This window comes from Alosa sapidissima, chromosome 15, assembly GCF_018492685.1.
Source record: "Alosa sapidissima isolate fAloSap1 chromosome 15, fAloSap1.pri, whole genome shotgun sequence".
Taxonomy (NCBI): domain Eukaryota; kingdom Metazoa; phylum Chordata; class Actinopteri; order Clupeiformes; family Clupeidae; genus Alosa; species Alosa sapidissima.
The window spans coordinates 4,062,357-4,072,824 of NC_055971.1; the positions used below are offsets into that span (position 1 = coordinate 4,062,357).

General features: G+C 40.0%; 1 protein-coding gene across 1 annotated transcript; it reads right to left on the reverse strand.

Moving 5' to 3' along the window:
- Positions 1 to 288: 288 nt before the first annotated feature.
- On the reverse strand, positions 289 to 7,086 carry LOC121683987 (2-oxoisovalerate dehydrogenase subunit alpha, mitochondrial-like). The gene is made up of 8 exons (XM_042063883.1): positions 6,661 to 7,086; positions 4,440 to 4,616; positions 4,071 to 4,157; positions 2,997 to 3,105; positions 2,578 to 2,739; positions 2,163 to 2,369; positions 1,901 to 2,042; positions 289 to 1,587 (listed from the first exon to the last, which is right to left on the reverse strand). The coding sequence occupies exons 1-8, from the start codon at positions 6,769 to 6,771 to the stop codon at positions 1,245 to 1,247; spliced, it is 1,338 nt and encodes a 445-aa protein (XP_041919817.1). The 5' UTR covers positions 6,772 to 7,086; the 3' UTR covers positions 289 to 1,244.
- Positions 7,087 to 10,468: the final 3,382 nt, after the last annotated feature.

A 10,468-nucleotide genomic window follows, 5' to 3' on the forward strand; every position in this document is an offset into this window, starting at 1 on the left:
GTGTTTGCTGCGCTCTAGTGGTCAAAATAGAACCAAATCCAGAAACAAACTCAAAACCTCAAAAATGTAGACTACTAGATAGTGAAGGGTTAGGGTTATACCACAAGTACACAAAACTGTTTTCTATCCAGTGTATGGACATTTGACTGAATAAGCTTAGAACATTTTTGGATGTACAGTATTGTAGATCTGTTTGGCTGATATTTGTTTGGTTGCAAAATATCAGCAAGTAAATATTAATGTTTTCATCAGTGTCTCAACAACGGACAACAGTCTCACAAACAAAAGTATTTTAGAATGTCATTTATTCCGAAAAGTCACAGCTACTGTTAATCCCCATCCCTATATGTAGTGGTTTTAAACCTCAAACCAAAATGCACCAAGATTACAAATATGTCTTGCCAATGGCCTGTTACTTTGTTCAAGCTAAAGTTACAAAGTTAGAGTTGATTTTCTATCACTTCACAAACAAAGAATATAATAGAATATAAACAATGCTGATATGTGATTGGCATTGCAAAAATTTCAATTTGGAAAAAAAATAACAATCCAAAAATTCTTACTGAATTTTTCAGTAAGAATGTTTTTTTTTTTCTTAGCTCAGAAGGCCAAAGACTAAATAATGTGTCTATGGAAAGTTGAACAGGAAATGAAACCCCATTAATAAAAAAAAAAAATTCAGTGTTACTTTAAAAACTTGTCAGACTGGTTGAAGAATGAGGAAAAAGCAGGATAGATGTGACACTGCAATTAGAAAGACAAAGCTTTTGCTGTCTACAAAGTTGTCAAATGAGACCTTGGAGTTGTGTTTCCGAAACACCTCATAAACAACCAAGAGTAGAATAAATAACTAATATAAAAGATATGAGGACCACAGCATTTATGTAACAGTTAAATGCTTCACTATGCCAACATCTCCTTTCCACTTGTGGCTACTGGCTGCGTAGAATGTAAAACAAAGAGATACACAAGGTACACAAGGACAACACAAACACACAAGCGACAACCAAGTTTCTATTTGTGATGAGCAGTCATTCCAGATTTGAAAAGCTGCAATGCATTTCAAGGCACTAAAATACAATATTTTTGAGGCCCCTGGTGGAGAACGTGAACACCATCCCATTCTCAACCATCTGGTCCAGCATTTCTCATGATGCTATAACCCACACCCACACACATATATAATCACTACAATTTTTCAACCAACATACCTGTCCTAATATTCCAAACTTAGTCCAGCTATTTTATTTCTCATAAAGGTCAATTGGGTAATGCTCTTTGTACTGCTGAATATGCCTCCACATAGCATCCTTCTGCTTCTCCAAGTTGGGAGTCATTTCCTGATACACGTCTGAGAAGAGCAGGTCAACTTTGGGCTTCAGCCGCCTCTCAGCCTTCTCAAAAGCTTCCATGACCAGCTTGCGAGACTGTTTCCTCCAGGTTCGCTCTTCTTCCTCACCCCACCAGTTGCGTGCGTTCATGTAGTGACGCAGGCGTGAGATGGGGTTGTCTTGCTTGTCCCAGTAGTTCACTTCTTCCACTGAGCGGTATGCAGAGCTGTCATCACTAGTGCTATGGTGACCAATCCTGAAAGGAGAGAAGAGGAGGAGATGCTTAAGCAGAGTCACTTTATCTTCTAAATCATCTATCTGCCATGTATTTGTCAAGCAAAGTGGTTACTGAATCCTTATACCACCATCCTGCCAAAAAGCAACATATTTTGGTGGGTTGAGTGGTCAACAAATTAACCAGGAAATATCCTCTTATGGCCTCTGTCACTTCTTTGTTTAGGTTAAAAAAATTAAGAAGTGTAACTGTAATGGAAACCCTGGTGGTAAAGTAGTTAAAAATAATGTCAAAGAACACAATTCTTGAGGGGAAAAAACAGAGCATCACGTACCTATATGTCATAGCCTCTATAAGGAAGGGCTGGTTCTCAGCAACGGCCCTGCGACGAGCCTCCTTTGTTGCATTGTAAACTGCAAAGACATCATTGCCGTCTACACGGATGGACATCATCCCATAGCCAGAGCCACGAGCAGCTAGGAGGTGTAGGAGAAAAAGAGTGGAAAGTTCAACTCTACTTTAATGCTTCACAACAAAAGGCCAAATCACTGCCTTACAAAAGGAATATGTATACAACTGTTGGTTGAGGAACTCACCAATGCCATCACCCCTGTACTGCTCATTGGTAGGTGTAGAGATGGCATATCCGTTGTTACGGCAGAAGAAAATGAGCGGACACTCCAGTGTGGCCGAGAAGTTGAACCCAGCATGGGCATCACCCTCACTTGCTGCCCCCTCTCCGAAATAGCAAATGACTGCGCGGTTATCGTTCTCCCTCTTCAAGGCATAGGCGGCCCCAGCAGCTAGAACAGAGAAGCATGTGAATCAAACAACACTGCTTGTCTCCTCATACACACTTACACAACACATATACAATTTTACTGTGGCAACTGATAGCTCTGCTACATTTGTACAACATATTTACACTTTATACACAAATGTTGTCATAGCCTTTCGTAATGAGTTGTTTTCTGTTAAGCTGCATAGAGTTTGACAGAGTGGGATGCTTACCTTGTGGAATCTGAGTTGCCAGCGGAGAAGAGATTGTGACAAAGTTCAGGTCTTTGCTACCATAGTGGACTGGCATCTGCCTGCCTTTCCCGAGGTCATCAGCATTTGCATAGCATTGTGCCATGAACAGGTCCAATGGGAAGCCACGGTACATGAGGACACCTAAAATAAAACAGAAATCAGAATAATCTACAGTATGTGACTTCACCTAACATTCATTTCACTATTACATAGCCAATACAAACACAAACCCAGTTTGAAATCAATCAAAATCTTTGATGCAAAAGCAAACTGTTCTGAGAATGCAGAGCTATTCTTTTTAATAATATGTTAAGTGTACAACCTCCCTACACAAGACATTTCAAAATAGCTTAATTTTTGTTTTGGTATAGGGAACACTATCCAAATGAACTTCTCACCAACTTCACGATACTGGCCAAAGACAAGATCATTGGGATCCAATGCTGCAGCACTTCCAATATGTGTTCCCTCCTCACCATAGTTAGTCGAGTAGAATGAGATACGACCCTACAACAAAAAGCTGCCATTAACATTTCTCAGTACGCGGATAGAACATGACCTGACCAACACCCTTTGTGCATGAAAAAGTACATGTTCCACATACAGTAGAGTAGAGCAGGCATATTGAGATTGAGAAGGAAGTTGACAAATTTCAAGAGGTCTGAAGTTATTTTCAAATCTGAGGCAAGGGCAAAATTGGGGCAGCCGTGGCCTACTGGTTAGCGCTTCAGACTTGTAACCGGAGGGTTGCCAGTTCGAACCCCAAGCAGTAGGAACGGCTGAACTGCCCTTGAGCAAGGCACCTAACCCCTCACTGCTCCCCAAGCGCCGCTGTTGTAGCAGGCAGCTTACTGCGCCGGGCTTAGTGTGTGCTTCACCTCACTGTGTGCTGAGTGTGTTTCACTAATTCACAGATTAGGATAAATGCAGAGACCAAATTTCCCTCACAGGATCAAGAGTATATACTTGCTTATACTTAAATAATTCCATGTTAGGACACATTGTTTAGGTCTACTTTAGTTTACTGATTGCATAAGCACGTCTCAGCAAGAATAGTCATAATTGTTCAGTGATTGATCATGGCATTTTATTATTTTACCATTTCAATCAAATTAAGTCAGTTGATCACACCATAGCCTTCAACCTATTCTTTTCAATAGCCAGCATAACATTTGGGTGTTTACTTGTCTCCCAGTTTATAGTTGTTTATGTTAGCATGAGACTAGGTTGTTGCAATTCCATTAACAGTTGTATTAAATGTAACAAAGTTTTCCCCCGCTGTCTATATGCACATTATGTGGCCAGAGTGCACACAGGTTAAGTCAAGCTAAAATCAGTCTACCTGCCTGTCCATTATGCTGTTGGAAAAAGTTTTTACAAATCAAACTAACCCTTGAACAGTTAACCCTGCACCTAAGCTAGTAGTTGTACATGTTCCACTGAAAGTGACAGTTGGCTACATTGGGACTCACTTGTCTCTGAGATTCATACAGGATGTGATCCATGGTGTTCAGTAATGTCATCTTCTGATAGAAATTCAAGACCTGCTCTTTAGTCAGCTGAAATTTGAAGTAAAAAATGTCAGTCAATAAAACACCAGCATGACAAGAAAATCAGTGTAGATCAAATACTGGAATAGTACATTATTCCTTAATGTATCCCCTCCCCAAATTCTAGAATAGTACATTATTCCTTAATGTATCCCCTGTATCCCAAATATTGTCTTTTACTTAAAAAGATAACCAAGCCAATGTACATTATGCTGCTGCATATTTGAATCTGAGGATATTTTATGATAGACCACAAAAACACTGAGGACTGAGCTCTAGATGTTTTCCAACCTGTGGATCCTCTGAGGGGTTGATGATCTGTCCCTGTCTGTCCATCACTCTGTACACAGGAATCCCCGAGATTACATTGGGCTTGATGAACTCCAGCTGATCGACAAATTCAGCAGATGCTCCAGGAAACTGTGGCTTTTCCGCTGAGGAGTCAAAGGGTTGCTGCCGGTGAACTCCCTGCAACATTGACCGTCATTATTAAAGAAGCAGTAAGGTGTGTTGGTCTAAAACTAACAAGCTAACTACATTAAAGCCATGCCAGACCTTGCAAGCGCCAGGGAAAAAGGTGAACTTAATGCAAAGTGTCCCTTAGTTTGCTGTCATCTTGTACACATGTCCTAGATGGAATTTGACCTTGACTTTGACTGCATGGCACCTGCAAGTACCTAATACGGTCACTCACTGTTGGTGAGTAACCTAAATAATGTTTAAAGGAACCGTATGTAAGATTGTGGCCAAAACTGGTACTGCAATCACTTTCAAATTACTGTAGAGCGGTGTATCCCCTCCCCCCTGACTGGCAGAGCTGGCAACCCGCATGTCAAAACACTACTGATTTCATGATTAGTAGATAGGTGGAGGGTGGCGCATCAGGCCAAAACACAACATGACGACATCAACATCAGTGATATAAGTATTTAAAATGAACATGATTTCTTAATATCTAGTGACATATCAGGGCCATTTTATGATTAATTGAAATACATTTCTTACATAAGGTTCCTTTACATTTGTAACATAGGCCTACATGGTAGTGATCACTTTCACATTGTCAGCATACCAATTGCACACTTCCCTAAACTGGCATCAGTGACAGTGTGTTAACTTTCAAAGTTGTGTGCATTGAAAGAAAACTTGGTTACACTTTACTTGACAGTATCGACATAAGAGTGACATGACACTGTCATGAATGTGTCATAAACAAGTCATAAACGTTTATGACATAACGCTTCTGTTATTAAGTGACATTCGGTTTTTGTCATAAAAAAATTAGGGTTAGGATTGGGTTAGAGTTAGGGTTAGGGTTCATGTGTCATGACAGTGTCTTGTGTTAATGACAGTGTCATGTTATTCTTATGTCGATACTGTCCAGTAAAGTGTTACCAAAAACGTACATCTACTTCAATTCATGAATAATGGGAGTGAAAAGAAAGGTTTATGTGTTTGTTGATTATATTGGTCTGGTCACATCACACACTTAATTGCCTGAAGAGCCAAACTAACCAAATAACTCCAAAATAACCAAGCACTGTTTAAATATTTAATTTAATTGACTTTACACATAATTGCCATATCGATATTCAACACAACACATATTTGAAACAGATAACAGTAACAGTAGAAGGGAACCGCTGTAAAAGCTACAATCCAAAAGATTGTTGCCATTTGAGCTTAACACCCAATGAAATTACATCCCCCCCCCCCCCCTTCCGTCCTACTCAAGGAACATGTTGATTGGCTAGACATACAGTAGTGTATGGTGTATATTAGAGAAAACAAAAAGTAGACTGAACCACAAAACTACTTGGTCAGAACTAAGCTATTAGCATACATTTTCAAGCCAACCATCTCTGGTGTGGTTTCGACAAACAAAAACGGATTTTACCGTAGACTGTACTGAAATAGGTTAATGGTGTAAAGTCAGTGCGCTTCTGTGGGTCTGTTTGTGCGCAGTTTTCATTTCGGAGACTGAGTGGCAAGCACCGTCTACAAATATACTATGGAAATGAGACTTATTTTGTCTGACTGTCACAAAGCACAGACCCCATTCACTTCATAATAACACAGTCTATTGAGGGTCATCATGCTAGAAGTTGTTGTGCCTAGGTCATCTAATTCATCATCATAATTCATGCTTAAAAATAGATTATTTGCTATTCGTAAAGACATGGGTTCACTAATTTAAACTAGCATCAAGTAAAACCAACAATCTCATTAAATCTAGCATCTTCTTCTGGTTTGACTGCATTCCTTCTGCACTGAACATTTAATGTTATTTTAAGCCTATTGACTAGCTTGCAAATGTAACCTGTTGCAACCTGTTGTAAACGGAAACAAAATGGAAAAACTAGTCAATTAGCCTAGTTGGGTTTATACAATCTCAAAACGAGCGTACGTTTCCTCGAACCTCACCATATTTCATTGAACAGGAACAACTCCGATATTCTGCTCCTAAATTGTAGGCCTACATTGTTACCTGCCATGATGAAATTAAACTTACATTTACGCGGAACTCCCGTAGCTGGAGGAATCGGGGTGTTTTCAGCGTTGGATTCTGCCGAGTGGCATAGCATCCCATTCTGAATAGTCTCACTCCTCTGACTGCTGTCATCTCTCCTCCTAAAGTGCTGGGGGCCGTCGGGTTCCAACGCTAGGCCTGCCTTTCTCAAACTATGGGCCGTGGAGACTGCTGGTCCGCGGAGCCGAGGAGTGAAATTATACTTCGTCTGATAATTTGTTGCGCAATTGATCTAGGAACCACAGAACAGAACCGCTTTTTCGACAGAAAAAGAAAACAAACGTTTCTGGAGTCAGGAAGAAAATACTTGCTAATTTGGTGTCATCAAACATAGAGTCATACAATTAAGTGTGGTGGTATGAGCGTTCATTCAATGCATGCGTGCGCGCGTCTCCAAGTACATCTCGCAGAGAAACTAAAACCACTCGATAACGTTGCTAACAAAGCTCCGCTTCAGCCGAAGGCTACAAAGCAGTGGCGGCTGGTGGTATTTTTTTCTAGTGAAGGAGTTATGAAATTATGTTGTGATTGTTTTTAGTATTAGAGACTTATCTAGCACTTTCTCGAAAGTTCATTTTGACTTAATTTAAGAAGACTTATTTTAGGAGTCTTAAGACAAATTTGCTCAATGAATGCAGCCAAATTTGCTTGTTTTGGAACAAGTTTGCTTGTTGTCAGGAGGAGACCTGACAGGAGACTATATTTTCTGATCTTGATATAAGATGAATAAAACTTGGTTAGACTGTATTAGATAAGCAGTTTTTGCAGTGTATTAATGCCCAGTTGTTGATGTCCACAACAACCTTCCAATATTCTAAGCTACTAATTAACTAATGCAGGCTCTAGCCTATTAAGAGACACATTCTTGCCTCTGGGATACCCGCTCCTTGACATTAGATTGAACCTTATGCATATAACAAACAACAAACTGTGCATATGCAGCGTTCACTTCAAATTCAGATTAAGAAATTATACCTTGACTGCTGCTCTGGCATATGTTTGACCAACCAGTTTGCTTCTGCCACTGCCATTTTCTCTACAAAACTAAAATTCCACGTGGCATTTGCCTCCTGATACATTGACAAATCCTAGAAAATGTTTCTGAATCAATCACTCCAGCCACATCAACGTAATATCAATACTTTGCATGAAATGGCAAGTGGGCTTATCAATATGCCACATAAAAACGGTGCTGTGTCTATTTTGTTTTTAAATGATGAAATTTAGCTTCAAGCAGATTATTCTGAATCGTCTTTGAGAAAGTTGAGGATTTAAAATGGGAAGCCAAGACGTAATAACACGTGGCCAAAAGCTATTGTAGCTTAATTATTCTTCCTGTTAAAGATCTCCAGAACAGTGATTTATGCCTATCTGCTCTGCCGATTAGCCTACCATACACAATAACTGGTATTGTGTTTCATGAATCCTTACATTCATACATTCAAATGAAATCTCATTAAAAAGCATGCCAATATTTTCTCCATTTACCTACCAGTGTATGATGCTTGCATGGGGGAAACATCCCAAACAATAGCACTCATATAATTGCTGTTGTTTACAGTATATCTCATTCAAGCATCATGTAAGCATGCAAAAGCAATGGAACTTTACTATTTTACATTAGTAAAGCAGTCCTCTGATGTGTATGTATAACAATATCACATAACAATAATAATTGTGATAATGATAATTTGATGGGGGGGGCTATGACCCCAAAGTCTACCATGACTGGACCTCAGGTCAAAGAAGTTTGAGAAAGGCTGACGTAGACTATACAAATTCTAATATTTCCGCCAATGCAATGTGATGAGAAAAATATAGCCTACTGATCATAAATCTAACCTTTACATATGATTTTATCTTTTGAAGTAACACTAATCATCTTCATGCAACTGCCTGTTTATATTTGGTTCATAGTGCACATGCTTGTGTATTGAGCCCTCGTGTCATCAGTTTGCATTAATATTAGGCATGAATTTAAGATGAAAAGAACACACATTAAGAAATCAATGAATCAATAAATTTATTGTTTACAGTACAGCATCACCATACATAGCAGTACATACATGGTGTCAATACACTTTACAAATTTAAAGACAAAACAACCAACAGGTACATTCTGCAGGAATCCATAATATTTGTTTTCCGAGCTGATTTCATGAACACACTTTTTTTTTCAGGATTTTTAAAGTCGGGTCCTCCAAGTTTACGGTTGTCATCAAGGCAGTATTATATTGACAATGCAGAATGAGTCCAATTTCTGACACTACTTGCTTCTCCCAAGGGGGTAAGCGAACATCCGGAAAGCGCACCCCCTATGGAAGATTCCATAGGCTAACAAGCCATCACCTACTGCTAGCATTCTATTGAACCCCATTCATTTTTGCATCACTTTGACAACGAATAACTTTACATCTGAAGCGTTTAAAGACTCTATTTATGTAACAATTTAACAATCTAACAATTTATGAAAGGCTCCATTACCTTGTACCTCACGTTATGGCCCTGTAGCAGCTATTCTTTGTAAAAATAGGCTAACGATGATGACATGACCACGTGATTTTCTGTCGCACAGTAGAGATTGGTAGAGACAGGTTGCCCACGTCACATCTACGTGATCAAGTTCAGTTTGCGGTGCAGTACACTCAGCCGTCACCAGAAAAGTGCTTCTAATTGACTTCACTTGTCTCCGTCGAAGTCTATGGGATCTGTTTGTCCATTTCTTTTACTGTCTATGGCTTCTCCTTATTCATACTGTGGCCATTGTGTAAACTCACAGGAGTATATGGATTACACATATTATTAATGTGTTTTCGCCACCTACTGGAGAATGCATAGAACACAACAATCCTATGGTTTGTGTACCCTGTAGCCTCGTTTTGGTTTACAATGGCCGCTGCGTGAATAAGGTGAATAGAGACAGACGTGTGTTTTAGATCATGTGATCAATGCCATATGGACAAGCTTGGATCAATGAAGTTGGGATTTATCAGGTAGAATTTCCTTCAGCTCTGGGATGTTGCACTCTTTGGCCTTTCAGAAGCAGAAGATCAAAAGACTCCAGGACCTGATGGTATGTCCCCCTCCTGTCTGCGAGTCTGTGCTGAACAGCTGGCGCCAATCTTCATGTAGATCTTTAACCGGTCCCTGGAGCTGTGTGAAGTGCCCTCCTGCTTTAAACGACTAAAGGCTCGTCGCCCTTATGTCTTTGGTCATGAAATCCTTTGAAAGACTGGTGTTGAGCCACCAGAAGCACCCCTGCTGGACTCCCTGCAGTTTCGCCACCTTAGAATAATAAGGTTATTTTATTCTTTGAAAGTTTCTTAAGTTCAGATGAGGTGTTTCTTAAAGTTGTGTACATATTTGGACTTCATATCAAAAAGAACTTGTTCCATTTACCATGTAACTCTATGGAATTCTAAAACTTTGAAGCTCAATATCTCAGAACTACTCAAAACGCAGATAGAACCTTATTATTCTAAGGTAGCGGTTTGCCTACAGGACGAACAGTTCGGCGGATGATGCCGTCAATATAGGACTGCAATACATCCTGCACCACCTAGACTCCCCAGGGACATATGCCAGGATCCTGTTTGTGGACTTCAGCTCGGCGTTCAACATCATCATCATCATCCCTGAACTCCTACATCAGAAGCTCACCCAGTTGTCAGTGCCTGCCACCACCTGTCAGTGGATCATCAGCTTCCTGACTGACAGGCAGCAGCATGTCAGACTGGGGAGCATCTCACCCAAAACCCGGTCCATCAGCACTGGCGCCCCACAGGGGTGT

Bases quoted from the DNA above. Each gene is read 5' to 3' on its own strand.
- LOC121683987 (XM_042063883.1), bottom strand. From the start codon at position 6,771: ATGACAGCAGTCAGAGGAGTGAGACTATTCAGAATGGGATGCTATGCC. The intron at 2,370-2,577 runs GTAAGCATCCCA...TCTCTGTTCTAG, and splicing joins GGCAACTCAGATTCCACAAG to CTGCTGGGGCCGCCTATGCC. The intron at 1,588-1,900 runs GTACGTGATGCT...CTCTCCTTTCAG, and splicing joins ATAGAGGCTATGACATATAG to GATTGGTCACCATAGCACTA.